The sequence below is a fragment of the Dipodomys ordii genome, unplaced genomic scaffold, assembly GCF_000151885.1.
Source record: "Dipodomys ordii isolate 6190 unplaced genomic scaffold, Dord_2.0 Scaffold60, whole genome shotgun sequence".
NCBI lineage: Eukaryota > Metazoa > Chordata > Mammalia > Rodentia > Heteromyidae > Dipodomys > Dipodomys ordii.
This window is the reverse complement of record NW_012267276.1, coordinates 1,277,887-1,299,125: the sequence shown is the minus strand read 5'-3', so window position 1 is coordinate 1,299,125 and position 21,239 is coordinate 1,277,887. Positions and strand designations below refer to the sequence as shown.

The window sequence follows — 21,239 nt, the reverse complement described above, 5'->3', positions numbered from 1 at the left end:
CCATGATACTAAACCTAATGGGTGCTTCTGAGTCCTTATTTTATGATAATAGTAAGAACAATACCATCCAATATTTACTAAGCACTTCCAGGCTTAGTAATTGAAGTATACTTTGTATGCTTCAGCAAGGCATCACACACACATCAAGATGGTAAGTAACTCTACAATTACACAGCCCTTATAAAAACTGAGCCTATGAGAAGCAAGGTAGCATGTGTCAATGCCACACAACCTGTGAGCAAGGTAGTCAAGAATGAAACACAAGCTTGGTTCCAAAGCCCAGACCCTCAATCCCCACAGCCTGCTGCTTTCTCTCTTCAGCAGCCCTTCACTCTGGTATACCTCCTTCTTGTTCTGTATTGGGACTGCTTGCCTTCCTGTACCTTTAAACACTGTCCCCAAGGTTCTATCCTTGGTCCTTGGCCCTGGGGTCTCATGATGATTATGCACTGGAATGTAAAACCAGTCAGTCTGCAGACACCTCCACACATACCTCAGCTTTAACATGTCCAAGGTAGATCGGGTCCTCTACCCAGTTCAGGTGAAGTAGTCTGCCTGGAAGCTCTCTCTGCATCCTGTCTGCCCTCCCAACCCACACCTCTAGCTTCACCTCAGCACTAACCACAGTGTTGCTCCTGGCTATCACCTGCCTCTCCTGCAAATTGTCACTATTTTCCTTGTGCCTAAGTCAGAACTTGCTCATGGGGCAATTATGCAATTAAGTCACACAAACCCTCATGTCTCCACCTGAGGCCTCACTTTCCCCATCTGGAAAATGACAAGAGTCAGAATAATAGGAAAGCAAATAATTATTCCATTCCAAATCACAGCAAAAGAGCTTTTCAATCTTAGGAAGGAAGGTCAGAGGCCATTTTTGTGTAAACTAAGAAAAGACAGAACTTCTTGAAAGAAATGTTCTCTTTCCAAGTGGAAAACAATTCCTGATTCTCTCCACTGTCCAAATTCATTTTGTGATAAATGAGAAACAGAAAATTTCCTTCCAAGGAAATAACCGCAGCTTTTATGTTTTTAAATGTTGTGAATTCCACTCTGTGGTGCAAACAATAATAAAAATAAGTACCTACTTTCCTAAAAAAAATTTTAAAAAGAAAATCACAGAGTTTAACAAGGGAATGAAGTATTCCAATCTGCAAGTTGTCTTTTGAAAAGGGGACTGTGGTTTAGGAAGTTGAGTCATTCAGCATGTTCTCTGCTTGACAATTCACATTAGATAGCACATTAAAAGCTCTGAGAGTCAGGCATTAGATGTAGCTCACACCTACAATTTTAGCTAGTTGGAAGGATGAGATTAGGAGGATCACAGTTCAAGATCCCTCATCCCCTTTGCAAAAATAATAAAATCACAAGACCCTATTTCAACAGAAAAATCTGGCCATGGTGGCATGTAATTACCATCTCAGCTACAGTGAGTAAATCAGAGGATTACAGTCCAGAAAAGCCAGGCAAAATGTGAGACCCTAGCTCAAAAAGGGCTGAAATTTCAGTTCAAGTTGTAGAGTATCTGCCTATCAATCTCAAGACTCTGAGCTCAAACCCCAGTACTGCAAAAAGTAAAAGATGTTATTTTTCAAATAAGAGTTTCCCAAATACAGAATCTTCTCTTCCTTGAGTACCCCAGACTCCCAACTATGCTCCATAAGTTGCCCATTTTGGCAAACATTAATCTAGTGGTTCCCAACATGTGTGAGTGTTGGTAGGCAGGTGAAGAGAGGATACCCCACAACCTAAAGGGCCTGGGGCAGGGGAGGGGTGGCCCTAGAGCAAAGAATTATAAACTCAACCTCATTGGTGCTCAGATGGAAAATTCCTGCACTAAATCTATCTTTTATTATCAAGTTCACTTCCAGCTTTCAAATTTCTCCTGCCACCAACTCATTATAAACTTACCAAGAAGCTCTAGATGTAAAGAAGGGGATATCTCATTCAGAACAAAGACAGGGAGCAGAGATATGTCTCTTTTTTTTGTTTTGTTTTGTTTTTTGTTGGTTGTGGGGCTTGAACTTTGGGCCTGGGCCCTGTCCCTCAGCTCTTCAGTTCAAGGCGAGCACTCTACCACTTGAGCCACAACACCACTTCCAATTTTCTGGAGATTAATGGGAGATAAAAGTCTCATGGACTTTCCTGCCTGGGCTGGCTTTGAATTGGGATCCTCAGATCTCAGCATCCTGAGTAGCTAGGATCACAGGTATGAGCCACCAGCACCCACCTAGATATGTCTCTCTTTAACTAAAAGATGATGATTATCAGACTGTTAAGTAAACTTCTTGGCTTTTCTCATTTTCACCTTCAACTGCTTATTTCATATGGTATGTTTAATCATTACATTTTGTTGTTAATAATGCATTGGCAATATATGTGTGCCATTATCCCATGGGACAGGTATAACACAAAATATTACCTGTTTTGGTCACTAGCTATGACAAAAGTCTAACCAAAAGGAAAATGTGATGAATGACACCACACTGTGCAATCACATGCTTCCCAAATGTCCTGTGAAGAGTTTACCCCACCGTTTCCTAAAGAATAACTGAAAAGAAATGCTAAAAGAGTTGATGATTTTAACATGACATTTTGGTTAAAGAAATGTGTTTGTTCAAACTTCATTTGCTTTAGGGAAGAAGAAAATGCAAAGAAACAGCTTCCATTTTAATGCACATCTAGGATAAATGAATAATTTCACACAGATTTTCTCAGATAAGCCCATTTTTCCTTTATCTTACCAAAGGGTTTTGATTATAAATGATTCTGTTTGCTAAAGTAAAATTCAGACAAGTCATTATGTCGAAAACGAACTTTACAACTTTGGTGGGGGGACAGGGGGAGGCTGGGAAGGGATGGGAAGGGGAAACAAAGGAGGAGGCTACAATGCTTGATAAGAAATGTACTCATTATCTTGCCCATGTAATTGTAACGCCTCTGTACAGTATTTTCACAATAAAAAAATTAAAAAAAAAGAAAAGAAGAAAGTGCCAGGCAAGTGTTTTCCATACCTGATCTCACCTTAATACTGATAGGAACACCTAGAGGAAGGCACACTTACAGAAGAAGAAATTAACTTTTCAAGAAAGGGAATTATTCCCTCAAATGACAATGCTAAGAAGGAAGAGAGCCAGTCCTCGAATCTGTCTGGTTCTAGAGTATTTGATTCTAAATAATGGGCCATTTTGTTTTGTTAGAGAGCAATGTAATGCTGATTAAGTAGAAATGCCACTTCTTATGAGGAATCAGCAAAAGATTTACTTCTGGTGAGTGTGGCAGGAACAACTCAGAGCTGGGGAAGTAATCAGAAAAAAATTACTTTTACTATTTTCAGACAGACATTTTTCCTTACAGATTGTTACCATTAAAAACTGTTTAAAAAGGAGAGCTAACAGGAATCAGTTCTTTGCTTTGTAAGCCCCAATCAGTCACCTCAAATGCAGAAAACAGGTATTTGGGGGGTTGTTTTGTTTTTCTAATGGTAGTGGGGCTTGAACTCAGTGCCTGGATGCTGTTCTTTAGCTTCTTCACTCAAGGTTGCTGCCTACCACTTGATCCACAACTCTATTACCAGCTTTTTTTGTGATTACATGAAGATAAGAATCTTAGAAACTTTCCTGCTTTAGCTGGCTTCAAACCATGATCCCAGATCTTAGCCTACTGAATAACTAGGATTACAGGTATGGGCCACTGGTGCCTGACTTAGGTATTTTTTAAACTAGCAGTTAGTATATAACTTACCAATTCCACTTCTAGAAGTTGAAGTGGAATGAAAACATACTTCCAAATAATGAATAATGAAAAGTGATATATTCATATAATAGCATATTATTCTGCCACAAAATAAATAAAGTGTTATTCTATGCTACAACACAGGTAACCCTTTAAAATAGTGAGCAAAGTGAAGAAAGGCCAGGTAAAAAGGGCCACTAACTAATTCCACTTACGTTAAATGTTCACAGTAGGCAAATTCAGAGAAGGTCCATTAGGAAGTGCCAGAGTGTTGGAGTGCCCTATGGGCAAAGGGACAAGGTATTCCTTTGGAGGAGATAAAAATGTTCTGGAATTAGATAGTGGTGAAGCTGAACAACTATGAATATAATTTTTAAAATTAATGAATTGTGTGCTTTAAAAAGGTGAATATTGCCGGGTGCCAGTGGCTCAAACCTGTAATCCTAGCTACTCAGGAGACTGAGATCTGAAGATCACAGTTCAAAGCCAGACCTGGCAAGAAAGTCCGTGAGACTCTTATCTCCAATAAACCGCTCAGAAAACTGGAAGTGGTGCTGTGGCTCAAGTGGTAGAGCGCTAGCCTTGAGCTGAAGAGCTGAGGGACAGTGCCCAGGCCCAGAGTTCAAGGCCTCACAACCGACCAAAAAGAAAACAATGCTATAAAGGTGGATATAATGGTATATGAATTATATCTCAATAAAACAAAGTTTTATTGGAAAGTTCTAATAAATAAACTGAATAACAAAGCACATGTTTATAATTTGAATCGGCTAAGATAAATATGTGTGTCCACAGTATTGTGGAATTTAAGGCAGATACATTAGTTAACCATACAACTTACTCATGTTAAACAATATGCCTGCTCTTGGAAACACAGCAGCAGCCCTTACTGAGAGGAGGAGGAAATATGTATTCTCCATTTTCTGTGCCTGGATGACTAGACATTGTAAAAAAGGTTAACTTGCTAGGGCTGAGTACATACTCATCAAAGACCTGAGATCACCCCTAAACGAATCCCTGGCTAGTACTGAGGCTCTTCTCAGACAGGAAATGAAGGCTATAGCAGAGTTGTAAATTGCCTGGCTGAGATATTAAAAATATATTCCAACACATACACACACACAGATTGACTCTCTTAGACATAGAGATTGACATGCTCTCCCACACATGCACATGTACACATGCACTGGTGCACACCCACATACGTACAGATTGAATACCAATACTGGGAGTTGTTTGTGTTTTGTTTTTCTCTCCAGCTATTTAAGGAAATTTAAATCAATAGCCCACTAGCTAAGCCAAAGGAAACTAGACTTGGATGGCCATACATGACAGAGAATAAAAAAGACAAACATAGCATAGCAAAGTCATTAAACAAACAAAAACAAAAAAGCAGCAACAAACCCTTGGGAGTGAACAGAAACTAGTTTACTGAGTTGCCACACTATAATATTAAAATTTAAAGCTTTCAACAAAATATAAATGGTGTAAAAAGAAAAAATACTGTCTAGACCCAGAAAATAAATTTTAAAATGCCTGCATGTGAGGAAGCTCTCACGTTGGACTAAAAATACTTTCACTATTTTATTTTTTTGATTTATTTTAATATATTTTACTAGCATACATTATCCAAAGGAAAATTCCTTGTGATGACATTTTCCATGCATGTATACAATGTATTCCAATCAATCTATCACTTTCCCTTACCTCCCTTTCCCCTTTCTAATACAATTCCAAAAGTTCTCACTGTCCTATTTTTATACACTACTTTCACTATTTTAAATGTGCACAAAAGGCTAATGGGAAATATGTATGAAAAATTAAAGGAAATAATGAGAGTCACCAAAGAGACTATAAGTAAATCATAAAAATTATTTTTTAAGCCAAGTAGAAATTCTAGTGTTGAAAAGCACATTAACTGAAATTAAAGTTTCACTAGATAGACTCAATAATCAAACTGGAACAAGCAGAAGAAGAAAAAAAAACAGCAACCTGAAGATAGATCAATTGAGATTATACAGTCTGTGTGGCAGAAAGAAAAAAGAATGAAGCAAAATGAAGAGTCTAAAAGACCAGTGAAACAAGAATCACAGCAACACAGAGTCTGGAGAATAGAATCCCTGTGGTAATATCTGAGCACTTTTCTCAAAAGGAACAGGTGGAATAGTAGACAGAAATCCAGACTCCTAAAAGAATTAAAACATAAAAAAACAAAAAGATAAATAAAAATTTTTAAATTAAAAAAAAGAAATCCAGACTCCATCTGTGCAAGCCTGGCCACTCTCTGTGGCCTTTGGAATTGTGCATTCTTACTGCTCTCTGCTCCTTTCACAACTGATGCTATATCCCTGGTCTTCACCTCCTCATGGACAGATCACCTGATGTGACACACGCCCTTCTGCCCCCACCCCAGCTTTCAAATCGTGTGGGTGGTGAGCAGTCACTGTTATAAACTGAGGTATTTCTTCTTTCTTCAGAAAGAGACAGAGCTGAAATCCTTAGAAGCTGTATAGAATTACTGATCTGCCCACTGCCACTTACATTTAATGTGCTGACAGAGACTACTTACCAGATATATCCAATGGACATACAATACACTATCATTTCTGAGCCCTCTGTTAAAACATACCAGATTAAACAAATAGGCCTCCTGAATAGCTATATATGACGGGTCTGCAAAATCTTAAAAATGGTTTAACAAAGTAAGTGATATTTCATGAGTTAAAGATATGATGTATTTTCACAGGAAGTGTCAACCAGTTAGAAAAGCATCTTTGAAGTTACCATTTTTAGGCCTTTTAAGATCATTCAAAAGCTTTGAGAGGGTTTATGTGCTTAAAATAAGTTTTACTTAACATTTCTATCCCAAACTCTCAATCAAGGTGCTCAATCCTGAATACTAAATTCTTCTTGAATAAATTTAAACATAACAAAAACTGCAGAGTTGACTTTTTCCAGCAGTAAGGATTGTGCTTCATAGGAATCATTTTTAAAGTTCTTAACTATTAAAAAGTTTTCTTAAAAACATCTCTTGTTATTAAACAGTTGCATGGAACTTGTCCCTTCTTTTATTTGTTCTGCTGAAAATATGTAAACTCAACGAAAGTATTAAAATCAAAGCATCTTTAATGTTCTTCTTCCCACAGCTTCCAGTTTCTTAGACAAGAGTATTCCACACAACTATCTCAATATTTCCTATGTCCTGATTTGGAGAATAGTTCTATATGGACCATTCAGGATAATGTTCTTATTTGGTGATTGTCAGATGAACAGAAAGAGGCCCATGGTAAATATCAGGTTAAATGACTTAGGACTTACTTTAGGGAAAAAAATATTTCACTTCTATACAAAAATGAAGAACAGTATTCAGGGTATTGAGAACCTTATTTTTTCAATCTGCGCTGATTCTTTTTTTTTTTAAAAAAAAAAAACCTATTTGAATACCATAATATGGCAGCAAAGACTTTCCTCACAGACAGGATCTGGATTTTGAATTAAGGCTTCATTTATGGTCCAGAACACATTATAAAACCAATACCATATCCAAAGCAATCAGCCATGCTGAATTGTGTGCCCAACAATTTGAACACTACAAAGCGTAACTGTGTAGAATGTGCCACCAGTAGCTACAAACATACTCAATTTTAGGATAATAAATATTTTAGGAAAATAAATAAAATAAAATTTCAAATAGCCTTTACTACAGGATCTCCAAAAAAGAGATAGAACTTTATTTTATTATTAGTTGTTTGACCAACGTGCCTTTTTAAATGAGTATTTGTTAACATTCCTGCTTCTCAGAAAGACTAAAACTGAGAAACAGGAAAATAAGGATACAGTTTTATGAGCAGAAACCAATTTTGATTTCAAAGCACTATGCAAAGTATGTGATTTCTTTTCAAAATTTGGTGTAGTTTCGGCTTAAAGAACATAGTTTTAGATGAAACCTTCACAACTTTCAGTCTGCCCTAATTCTATTTGGCATTTTTCCAAGCTATGGGCACACTACATCTCCTGATTTTCTCATCCACTTCCTGACCCAGCCTTTAAAGGCTGCCATGAGTCTGGTGAAACAGGATCCCCTCTCAGGGAAATCCACATGCTGTTTTCCTCAAAAAATCATTCCGGCTGTGTGTCCAATGATATATATATTTTCTACCTTTTCTAGATAGATATTCTATCAGCTTGCCAAGAATAGGAATAAGAATCACCAATTTACAGCTCTCCAAGTATCTGGCACAGTAAGCAAGTAAGTCACATTTCCAATATCTTGATCCCCTGGCCCATGGCTCACTATATTTAAAGCTTTTTCATATGACAAAGGCAGATGGCTACATTAAAAATAAAACAATCTTCTTAGTGCTCACTATTTAAAAGAGAGACACTCTCCAAGGCAATTTTAATCTGGAATACCACTAAAAAAAAAAAAATCTGACTAGCAACTGTATCTACCAATCATGTAGTAAGCATTTGTTTCTATAAATACACACCTAAGAAGAACTTTGTCCCCTTTCCTGGGGAAAAATTGCTATATGGGCTAGGACAACGAAGAAAACAAAGCCTGTGATGTTCAGAGATGGTCTGAACGGGTCTGGGGAGTGGCTCCAGCTCCAGAGCCTCACACTGCCTAGCAAGTGTGCAGTAAAATAACAAAACAAACCACAGTATCACCCGTTTTCACTGTATTTGATGTCGGTATAATTTGGAGAGGGGAAGGGAAAAAAACAAAATGTTTAAATAGGGATACAGATTGACCCATTATAACAATAAGATGTACAAGACACTGTTGAATAACGAACTTTACAATTTAGGGGTGGGGGAGTTTAATTGTGGAAGTGGGAGGGAAGGGATGGTAAGGGAAAAACAAAGGAAGCAGCAATGCTTGGTAAGAAATGTACTCATTACCTTGCTCATGTAACTGTAACCCCTCTAAACAGTATTTTCATAATTAAAAACTTATTAAAAACAAAACAAAAAACCCTTGAAGAGTAAGTATCATAGTAGGGTGGTATAAGTACTTGCCCAACAAGTGCATGACCCTGGGTTCAATTTCCAGTACTAAAAAAAAAAAATTAAAAAGAGTTCCTTTAAATAGGAATGGAGGAAGGGTGAACAAATGTAGTCATAGTATGCAATACATACCATGTAAAAAACAAACTATACAACTTGTGGGCAAGAACAGGAGGGGAGAATGGGAGAAAGTGCAGGAAAGGGTGACATTATCTAACAAAGAATTGTACTCATTATCTGCCTTATGAAATGGTAAATAACCCCTGTGTAAAACACCTTAATAATAACAATAAAATAAATAAAATCAATCCATTTAAGTCAAAATAGTAAGCACCTTTTAAAAAGTGGCTTTGATCTATTATACACCTCTACATAAAATTCCTAATTCAAATCTTAATTGAGATACAATGTTAATGTCAGTTACCACACTTAACTTCTTCCAAAGGCAAAGATAAAGAAAACCTCTAAGTGTGGGATTATCAAAACTCATTTATAGATTGTGACTTGTACTAAAGAATTAATATTCATAATGATGTGTAACATTCTCATTTTGGTTTTTTTTGTTGTTGTTTGAGTTTGGGGGGGTTGTTTTGTTTTGTTTTGTTTGTCTGTCATAGGGCTTCAACTCTGGGCCTGGGCACTATCCCTCAGCTCTTCAGCTCAAGACAAGTGCTCTTCCAGTCTTGAGCCACAGCGTCACTTCTGGTTTTCTAGTAGTTTACTGGAGATAAGAGTGTCATGAACTTTCCTGCATGGGCTGGCTTTGAATCACGATCCTCAGATCTCAGCCTCCTGAGTAGGCATGGGCCACCAGCACGGCTTGCATTCTCATTTTGTACTGGTCAGCGCAGTATCTGCAGTATTTGAGGACCTGGATGGTTTCCTCTTAATTGAGAATTCGATCCTGAAAACAAATTAAAACACTACACCACAACTTCCAGTCCAGAATCCGGTGAGCAGGCCCTCATAGAAGCTGGCTCCACCCCAAACGCAACTGCACTTACAGGGTTGAAAGCCTTTGTTCTCTCACTTTCTTTCTCTCACTCTATACTTTATAGACCTCCTTTTTAATGTTTTTTGTTGTTCTCTCCAATTATTCAGATTCCTTATTTATCAGATAATCACAGTAAACAAAAAAGTTAACATATTTACCTGGGGTTCTCTTAGAAGTTAATATAACACTGAGACATTATTACATCATCTGTAAATGAAGATGAATGTTCTATCTCATAAATGAAGCACTAAAATGTCACATGATACCCTAAAGCCACTCAATCAGTAAGAAGTACTAGTCTCACTGCTTTGTAAACAGCAGGTCTCTCCAGCATCTGAGATGCACAGTCCAGTGCCTCAGGCACCTGTTGTCACTTTTATGTATAAAGTCACTAAGCCACAAATAGCATCAGGCACAAACCATAAGGAACAAATGATGTCACTGTTTAAAAACACACAGGATCTTTGCCTCAGTAATCTTTGTTCACCCTCAGAGGCAGCAGAGATAAAAGACTGGGTTAATAGGAGTATATTCTGTGATTAAGTTCTATCTAGACAGATGCTATGCTATAGATGCCAGTCAAGTGCAAAACATGGGTATGCATTATTTTAACATTTGCCTAGATAGACTTGCACGTGCTTTGCTAATTCTGACCCTATAGGGCTCCCCCTACCCCACCAAAGACAACTATTTCTGAAGTTTAAATTCACAGACTCTTTTTGAAAACGGTTCCAGAAAAGAATTCTATCCATGTGCTGCTACCTGCATTGGCTCTCTGGTTCTGAAAAGTACTTCCAGGGAAGCAGGTTCTTCTGTGGCAAGACCCTATGAAAGGTCAATCGGGGAAGTATTGTTTTCTACAGAGAATTAACACCCTACTGGAAGACTAAATATTAAAGAGCTAAGCAAACAACCTAAAAAGTCAGAAAATAGAAACAATAAGCCAAAGAAAAGAGTAAGATAAAGGAAATAATAAAATTCAAAACTGATAAAACAGAAAAAGGAATGATATACAGCAACGAAGTCACCGATTGGTTCCTTAAACAGATAGCAAAACTGAGCAGGGCAGCAGTAGCTCACATCTATAATCTGAGCTACTTAAAAGGCTGCTACCAGGAAGACTAACTTTCAAAGCCAGCCTATGTAGAAAAGTCTAGAAGACTCTACCTTCAATTAACTAGCAAAATGCCAGACTTGGAGGAGTGGGTCAAGTGGTAGAATGTCAGTTTGAGCGAGCAAACCAAGCAAGAGTATGGGGCCCTGAGTTCAAGTCCCAGTACTAGCAACAAAAAAAATTGATAAATTGATTAAGAAAAAAGAAATGATAAACAAGTAGAAGTGAAAACAGGGACATGACTACCTATTCAGAGGGTTGGAAAAAGGCAAGAGAATAATAATTAAGCAAATCAATCTGAAAACTTGGGCAAAATGGACAAATTTTGCCTAAAATCTTATAACCAAACACTATAAAAAAATAATACAGTGCTTGACTTCAGAGCAGCTATCAGCATACAAAGGCATTGCAAAAGCTCAAGAAAACATAACAAGTCTTCAAACCTCAATTATAATACTTTCTATTGAACTATTATTTATTAATTTAAATTCCAGCTCCAATAAGTAAATTTAGAGTCAAGGTTCAAATGAATAAAAATAACAATTTTAACTATTTCTAAGTATTATCATTCATAAGTGCTCTAAGTTTAAGAGTTCTGCCTATAAATTAGTTGATTTACTTAATGAGAATTTTCCTGAAGTATTTCTGTTTAACCTAATAAGATTTTCCTAAGGTATTTTTGTTTAATCTTTGGGATCAGTCTACACCATCTTTATATGCTACCAACTGTAAAGTGTCCAGGGTTTATAAACCTTCTTAAACTTAACTAAATAACCCTTGAACTCTCGTATTTAATATTAACTTTGGAGATGCCATATAACTGTAATGGGTGCATAAAATGACAAAGTCAGAGAATTATATAGCTAGAAGAAATATCAACCTCTGCTTTACCAACAAGAAACAGATGAGTTGATGAAGTAACTTGCCCATGTTGCATGCAAGCTGAGTCTTTTTCCTCATGATAACTGTCCTCTGTGGAACCCTGGATCTTCCCCTTACCTCTACTATTAGGTAATGCAAAGTTACCTCTCAAACCCCAACACACATTTCTGGGACATAGTACCTAAGAGTCAGCACATCAGTGTTAAAGGAGAATTTCCTAATATTATCTAAAGAGACTATTTCCTATTTATTTCTTGGTTTCATCAACTAGTCTTTGAAGTTAACTGCATTTTCATATTCAAATATGAATTTAATTAGAATTCTATCATTAGAAATTCTATAATTAGAAAAACAAAGAAATTATTATTGTATAACTAAGACAGGTAACTTATGATTAATAAACTCTTTTCTGTCATCCATGCAGTTGCAAAAACAAATTATTATCTGTTTTTTCTTTACTTTATTTTTTTGTCAGTCCTGGGCTTGAACTCAGGGTCTGAGCACTGTTCCTGAGCTTCTTTTGCTCAAGTCTAGCACTCTTCCACTGGAGCCACAGTACCACTTCTGGCTTTTTTTGTTTATATGCTACTAAGGAATCAAACCCAGGGCTTCGACAAACACTCTATCACTGCCACAATCCCAGCCCAACAAATTATTTTTATGATGAAATTATCATATAATTCCCCCCAAATTTCGCTGTGTTAGCATTTTTCTCATTTCATCTTCCTGGCCTGATTTTAAAGTTTCATGGTGACAATTTGCACTCCCTTACCATATTATTTCTGAGATAAAGGAAATGAACAAAGAAATCCTCTGATTCCTGCAGTCAAACCTATGTTTTATGGCAGAGAAGAGGACACATAGGCCAAGAGGGAATATTCAGTCACCCATTCACCTTCTGTCCACTTTACAATACATTTTCAAATAACTTGTTATTTGAATTACTCATATATGAAAATAGACAATGGGTGTTCATGGAATCAAAACTCAAAGATGACTCTAGTTTCTCTTTTTCCTTATGTTCCCACGATGACCACCAGCCCACATGATCTTCAGTATGAACGTGCCACTTCTCAGCAATGAGTGGGGTTGCATTCTCCTCTCTCTGAATCAGAATCAAGTGGCAGTGACCTGGTGGGACCTCTAAGACTAGGTCATAAGAGGTCAGCTTCCATCTGGTTCTTGCGAGGCCCACTTTGGAAACACACTAATATCCAGATCAACAGGATGACAGGGCCACTTAAAAGTACTCTAATTGACAGGTTCAGCTAAACCCAATTTGCCATTATCCCCTCAAAGAGGTCCAACATGTGGGTGATGAAGTCATCTTGGAAGAAGACCCTCCAGCCTTGACACCCAGCCATTCAAGTCTCAACCGATGCTCCAGACATTGGGGAACATAGACAAGCCATCTCTAGTATGTTTCTTCAAACTGCTGACCCACACAACCCATGGTCATAATAAAAAAAATCATTGTTTCATGATAATAAGTTTGAGGTGGTTTGTTATAGTTTATGACAGAGGAGAATGTTTTGGTCAAAAATCAAAAACATGAAAACTCATTAAAACTCTATGTTACTGTTGAGCCCAGTAAGAGGATAATTTTTAAAATATTTAATGGTGTATTGGCTAGATATTCCCAAGGGATGAAAAGACTCCTTAGACCTGACTCCAACTGGGAAGAAGATAGAGAATGCATGGCATGCCCTTAACAAAATGGGCTGTGTCCTATGCACATCCGGATTGTGAAGGACACAGAGGGGCTAAGTACCAGGAAAGGGCTGGACTAAGGAAGGAAGAGCCTTTTATAGCATGGCTATCTCATTCTCCAGTTAACTGTCAGGCAACCTACTAAGGAAACTATGAGTCTCCAAGGAGTTTATAAGACAAAGAAGACAGGCAAGAGGAAGGCGAGAGATAAAGAACCCAGGCATCGTTCCTCCACTCTGATGACACATGGATAACACATGACCACAAAAGAGGAAAGCAAGCCTAGAGATAATTTACCAAAGAGGAAAAATCAAGGGTTACAACTGTAATCACCATTTTTTCCTTCAAAATTATGTTGATAATACATGTGTATTTTAAATAACTAATGTCAAAATAATCTAAACATTCATTATCAATTACTTGGAATTTTCCTCTAAATTAAAGAGACCATCATCATCACTACTTGAAGCACATTCTTATGATGCCATGGTAGCACTGACTCATTTAGAGTATGCTATCAATTTATTTCCTCTACAGGATTCTCTTAAACAAAAATCGGATGTTCTTGGTGGTAAATTATTCCTGGAGTTTTTGCAGTAACCTGTTCAAATGCCAAATTCAAGAATACATTCTGTCATCAGAAATAATTTAAGGAGCACTCACTTCTCACCTGGTCATTTCTCCAACCAATGGGTCATTTTCTAATTTGTTGTCCTCAATAGCACAGAAAAGACCCTCTCAGTAGATAAAGGAACTAGTTAATTACCGGGATGGCAAACCTCATTAAAACCCATTATATTATAATAAATACTAAACTATCTTGACCAAAAGATGTAAGAACCTAATAGTGAAAGCAAAAAGTCAGTTTTGTATTGTTTGAAGGTGCTGGATAATCTAGTATTTCACATTCTTCAACCCTCCTTCAATCAGTCTGTTCTCAAGTATTGAAGGTTTACTGAGTCAACCCCATCTCTCAATTCTGATGCCACAGAAGTAAGTAGGTTGTCATCTGCAGAAAGCAAAAGCAAAAAAAAATCTTCCAGTCAGATCAAGTCAAAAACACAAAACGCTGTTCAAGATTGTAGGTCCTTACTGAACATGCTTTGATTGAATTAGTTCAAATAATGGAAACCTTAGCAGACTATTTTAGATGCTCATGAATCACTTCCTGGACTTTCTTCTGGTGTTTATTATGCGTCCCTAGCTTCTAAAATGGGAGGTGAGGAGGCTGCCCTCCTCTCTTTCACCTTTCTCCTGCCTCTCCCTTTCACAAAGCTGGGGTAGTGGGTGGTAAGTGGGTGGACATGTGAGAGTGAGAGGCATCGACTTCTTGCTGACATCAAACCTGCCCTAACCTGAAAAACGTGAAGGTAACCTTTTTAGAAATAATTAGTTCCCCACAGTTCAAATGATGAATGTGGAAGGAAAAACAGCATAAACAGAATAAATCAATGAGAAGTAATTTCCTAACAATGGAGATGAAAGTGTTTGAATTAAAAGAAGAAAAAAGTCATAAATTAAAAGGAAAAATATTAGAGCAGCAAAGAACTCTACCCGTAGTAAAAGAGATCTAAACCATAGGGAAGTAACTGTTTCCAGTGTCAAAAAAACCCACTCATTATGGAACATGAATAACTCTAACAGGAAATAAATACTGCATATTTTCAGATATGCTAACAGCAAAGGCAAGCTGGCTTTTCCTCAGGTACTACCAAATATCAGTAAACAGGGAAGGGGTGAACATGAAATCTGAAGCAATTCCAGGTCCTGGAACAAAAGAATCAACCTCAAAGAGTGCTTTACTAGTGTCATATATTTGTCAATTTACGTTGTTTTTTTTTATCATTTGTGTATGTGTGTATGTGTGTGTGTGTGTGTATGAGAGAGAGAGAGACAGAGAGAGAGAGAGAGAAAGGGAGAGAGGGCACCAATAATACTGGAGCTTGAATTAAGAGCTTCACACTCTCACTTGGCTTTTTTCCTCAAGGCTGGTGTTCTATACTTGAGCCACAACTCCACTTCCCACTTTTTGCTGGTTAATTGCACATACAGTCTCACAGACTTTTCTGCCCATGTTGGCTTTGAACTGTTAACTTAAGATACCAGCTTCCTGAGTAGCTAGAATTACAGGTTTGAGCCACTGGCACCTAGCTTTGTTTATTTTTCTTAATTGATTTATTCTAATATGTAATAAGATAGCTTTGTAAATAGATCACATCTTCACTCTTGTATTATTTTACTGAAAATATTATTTTATAATTTAAAGTGATATTTATGAACTCATCTTTAAATCTTTAAACATACATGCTCCCTAACTCCTGCAATAAGATCAACAATTTTTACAAAGCTTGCTTTAACCATTCATTTTTATCACATTGTAACATCAAGAAAACCAAGTTTTACCAAATATATTTTAAAAACAGAGATGTCCACCACATAATTTCAGATTAAACCAGGAGAAAAATTCGAAGTTCAAATTTGAAATTCAAATTCCAGTTTTAATTCATAAGCCAATTCCAATTCAAATTACTAATTTTAATGTGAAATGAACTCAAGGCATGTACATTTTGAAAACTCATCATTCTCCTAGATAATACTGCTTAAGAAAAACATCAAACTGAATTTGTTCCCCAGTTCCCTTCTTTGCTATTATGCATATTTCTCCATCCACAATTTTCAGTAATATCCTCATTAGAGTTTTATAGAACATATTAGATCTATGTTAACATACCCAAATATTCTTTCTGAGTATTTTCTCTTTCCCCAACACACACTAAAACTATTTCTCATAGCATATGGCATATTCCATAAAGTTCCACATTCAATAAGAAGAAAAAAATCAACATTGGCCAAATGCAAATGAATTATAAAACAGAGTAAATATATTATATAAAATATATAATTACCAAATTTAAAATATCCTGATAACACACACATAGGTTGCTAAAAAGCCCTGGAAATCATAGCTCATAAAATGTTAAAAAAAGAAACACCTTAGAAAAACACTGGGTACTATAATGCTACAATCTCTGCATGTCAATGATCTGAAATAAGAGTATTCCTGTATATTTTTTATAAATAACAGGAAAAAATATACAGTCAGATCATTCTACCACAGCCTAGAACCTCAGCCTAGAACACAGTCATAAAACAATAACTATATGAAAGCTATTTTAGTGTATATAAACATATATACAAATATCTCTATATTTTGAGATTCTACAGATAACTGAGGTTCTACTAGATCATTGAATTTCATTGCCCTTCCTCAAAACAAAATTACTGTGTATTTCCTAAAGTCTTTGGCTAAATTCATGCATTTAGTAAAAGTATCAGAAAAAGTCTGGTATTACATTAATTTTTCTGCTCACTAATTGTAATAGAATCTCAGCAAACATGTCATAATATGATTAAGAACAATTTTACATCATAGGCCATAGTAGGCAGTTATCCTACTTCTAAGTGAAAACATTAGAACTCACAGAAAAGCCTTTCTGTCCATCTAAAGGATATACAGGGACTCTACAATTCAACTCCCAGCTAAAGGGTGAGAAGTGCCCTCATAGAAGGGCTGGGCCTTGCTGACCAATAGATCAGTAAGTGCATTTCATCGTTAGAGTACAGCATATAAGACTCAAGGGAGGTAAAGGAGGTAAAGGAACCCCTGCCTGTGTGACCTGGCCAGTGGACTGGTGACAAATAAAAGTGAATCCTGGAAGGTTACAAAGTACCAACAGGAAGGGTTCTAGAAACCAGGTTGGTCAAAACTTCAGTCTCAGAACAAAGGGTGACATAGAGCTGTCAAAAGAAGAATTTACAAAAAGTAGTGGTTTGGAAGTACTAACTCAGAGCTGCAAAAAGACTGGGGTTGGGGGACAGGGGAAAAAGACAGGAAGGAGGTTATTTCTTACAATGATTTTAAGCATATGGTGGTAACAGGAGCCTGGTACAAGTATCAGAAACAGTGGGAACCAAATAGGGGCCAATGGGAACACAGTCAGCTGGGATGAAGCCACTGTCTAACACTAGAACCTCACATTTTTGGTCGGTTTGGTTTATCTGGTTTGATTAGGAAGTAAATTATTTATAGATCTAACTAAAACTCACCTCACAATCAACAGTAATTCAGGATTCTGTATTAATATTTTTTTTATTTTTTTAACTTATTCTTTGTGATACTGAAGAGTAAACCCAAGGTCTTATGCATGCTAGACAAGCATTCTACCACTGAGCTATATTCCCAGTCCCCATGTTGATATTTTTAAAAGCATGGAAAGCAGAAGAACCCAAAGAAGCAGAATAACTGAGCAGAGAGAGCACCTGCTCTCACAGCCAGGAGCCCACAGATCTATTTTTGGCTTTCTCAGCGATGATGCTCATCACCTTATACAACAGAATAGGTCTCAGTTCCCTGCAAAGAAAAGCAAAGCAAATGATAAACCTATGAAATGTCAGAGAAACAAAAGGACTCAAATCTCTGAAATAAAGTAAGCACTTAGGAGTAAAACCACTATAGCACCATACAAATGTTACAACTACTAACAAGTAATACTTTCTAAATGACTCCAAGATGGGTTTTCTATTTCGCCAACTGGGCATATGTTTGGTTTCATTTCCAAATACATCAATATCCTAACCCATCATTTAAAAACCTTCCAGATATGCTTTTTAGTTCTAAGACTAAAGATGAATAAGTCTTGTTACAATTTTGAAAAACTACATGAATATTTTTAAAACTAACATGCAAAGAAATTTCATAAATTGAAATTGAGATCAAATATGCTTAAGAAAAATCACTTGCTTCTTGCACTAAAGCACCAGGCAGGTGCCTATGAAGCGAGGCATGCATGTATTATTCATGAAAATAGAAGAATAAACATAATAATTTGTATTTCACATGAAAATGATCATAAAGAGCACCTAATAGTCATTGACAATTTGAGTTTTCTTCTCTTCAAGTGATAACTGTATGAACTTCGGAGAGTCCAACACCTATGTATAACAGAAGTGGAGTTTACAGGTTATTAGCTAATTTACAGAAGGAGATTCTGAACTCTCACCTTATTTTGAAGACTTAGTTTGTTCAGAAAACATAGTCAAATTCACTTAAATTACAACTCACTTAAGTGACACTTAAATTTCCTACAAGTAGGGACACAAATTAAGTGAGTACTAAAGTTATTCTGAGCCATCTTTCTTCTGTTCTTTAGTGCTAAATGGTCTTTCTACTTCCCAAATACTAAGCTATGACATTAAAATAATTATACGAATATATAACTTAAAATATGTTGATGCAAAAATATATTTTACATATAATATCAAAGACTTTGGAGCAGGAAAAAAATCTGTTTTTGAACCAGCTCTACACTTATAAATAACTACAAAAAGGATAGTATCTCTGTCTCACTGTCACATTCTAGATATAGTTTGAAGAGAGAGCCAAAAGGATTTGTGGAAAGACTGAATGTGAATGTGTATGAGAGAAATAAGAGTCAAGGATGATGCCAAGATCTGGACAATTGGAAAAATGCCAAGGAACTAAGACAGGAAAGGCTACAGATGGAGCAGGCTGGGGGCAGAGTGTGGGGGGAGTAGGAGAACTGTGTTTTAGATGTGATAAATGGTGAGATCTAGTAAGCAATTGGATATATGTGTCTGGAACACAGAACACTGTGGAACTGGAGAGTGGGAGTGGTTAACATATAGATAGCACTTTAAGCCATGACCCACAATGAGATCATCAAGGGAGTGAGAACATATAGAAAATAATAGATTGAAAGGTCTGGATCACTCCAAGATTAAGACACCAAGGAGCAAAGAAGAATCTACAAAAGGGGCTGCAAAGACTTATAATCACTGAGACAGGAGACAAACTTGGACAGGTGAGAGCCCTGGAAGACAAGTGACAGTACTAGGGTGGGAAATGATCACCTTATTGATGTCCTACTGGGTGAACTGACTGATAGATTAAGAAGGAGGCTCCAGGAAACCTTGACAAGAGTAGCACTGATGTACTGTGAGGTGAGAACCCAAATCCAGTGTGTTGAAGAAAAATGGGGGCAAGAAATTGAAGATGATAAGGACAGACAACTCATTAAGTTCTTTTTGCTGCCAAGAAAGGCAAAGAAATTGGACAAAAGCCAGCAGAAGTGGCATCAGGAGAACACAGAAGAAATATCAGAATGTCCTACTTGATGAGAACAATCCAGTAAAGTGAAAACCAGTGCCCCAAGGGATGTGCTATACAAATGAGCTGAGCAGGCAAGAAAGGCTATACCTTCCACCTGAGTGGAGAGACCGGTTCTGGGCAAGACCTGGTTACTTCATCTTGGTAAAGAAGGCAGAAGCTACTGATACAGTGCTGATAAACAGAGAGCTGTCACACAGCCCCAGCCAATAACAGTAATGATAACTACTCTGACCAAATCAATTGTTTCTTAAGGATGGAAAGAAAGGACCACTTAAAAAGGAAAGAAACCATCCTGAACTTTGAATTTCCTCATGACCCCAAAGTGATGGTATTTATCCCAACCCAGGCTATTTTAAATCAGAAAAGTCAGAAGGATTTTTACACATACCAGGCTCATTTTGAATATAGGTGAAGACTTCAGAGCAATATTAATCTCATAGGATATACAGCATGTTTATATAAAAGACCATCTGAGTTATCATGTGCAAATTTCAGCTCCAGGACTCATAATCCTTCTTAATTTTCTTCATGGTCACTGCTTCAAGCACCTTCAATCAATAATCCAAAAAGATATTCAATGAGAAAATGTTGGTGGTAAAAATTCAACCATAGTATCTTTGAATGCTTTGGTGTGCTGGGCTCTGTACTGCAGAATGTAACATACCTATTGCCATTTCTCAAAACAGCAATTCTGTGAAGGACAAAGTCATTATTATCCCCTTTTCACAGATGAGGAAGCTGCAGGAAGGCATGTGACCTGACCAAGGAAGAACAGAAAGTGGGAGAGCTAGTACTCAGGTCTGTGTCATTAACAGCAGAAATCTCTATGCTCTACATTATCATACAAGAACTCAGCCCAAGAACATCTACACATTAGAACCATTATTTAAATGGATCAACAAAGTATTTGTACCGTTATACCAAGTGTACCACTGTGCTAACATAAAACTTCCTCGATTCTTCTGGGGACACAGTGTTGACCACATCTTCCTCTGAGATGTCATCATCTACTTCATTTTTCTTTAATAAGAGAAAAAGAAAGCTGAAGTATACTTTGTTCAAATATCTAGTTAAGATGCTACAATGCTTCTCTCACATTACCATTTTTTTCCAAATTAGGCATCATAGAAAATAAACATAGGTTGATACACTGTGTGGTATATAGTGTCTGCTACTATCACATTCTGATTAATTTTATCTTTATGTGAATAATTAAGCTGCTTTTAAAGCCTGCATCAAAAATGTATACTAAAGCACAGCTGGAATATAGCCTGCCCGCAAGGGCTCACATTCCATGATAGTCACCAAACATGCTGTACCATGTCATGTCATGATTTTCATCCTTCATCCAAGCAGTGAACATAGCCAGGGCCCTGCCTCAGTCACCCAGCTGCCTTGAAGGATGGGCCGTGAACAGCTTTCAACTAACTCCAGGATGGTCCCAAGAGCTGACTGGCGACATAAAGAAGATTAAAATATACTTAAGACCACATCAGCTAACTGAAATGTGTGGGACTTCATCTGTACTCTGCATTAACCAAACTAACATTTTTAAACCTATGACTTCTAAAGATAACTAAATATCAACACAGATTAGATACTTGATT

The 21,239-nt window shown here is 36.9% G+C and overlaps 1 protein-coding gene across 1 annotated transcript in view; it reads right to left on the bottom strand.

Annotated features, from left to right (window-relative positions):
* The window catches only part of Plcl2 (phospholipase C-like 2), a 149,352-nt gene extending 129,158 nt beyond the window's left edge, over window positions 1-20,194 (bottom strand). Inside the window, exon 1 of the mRNA XM_013022168.1 lies at window positions 20,021-20,194. Coding sequence (XP_012877622.1) covers window positions 20,021-20,029 — 9 coding nt within the window. The 5' untranslated portion in view covers window positions 20,030-20,194. The remainder of the gene's footprint in view (window positions 1-20,020) is intronic.
* Window positions 20,195-21,239: the final 1,045 nt, after the last annotated feature.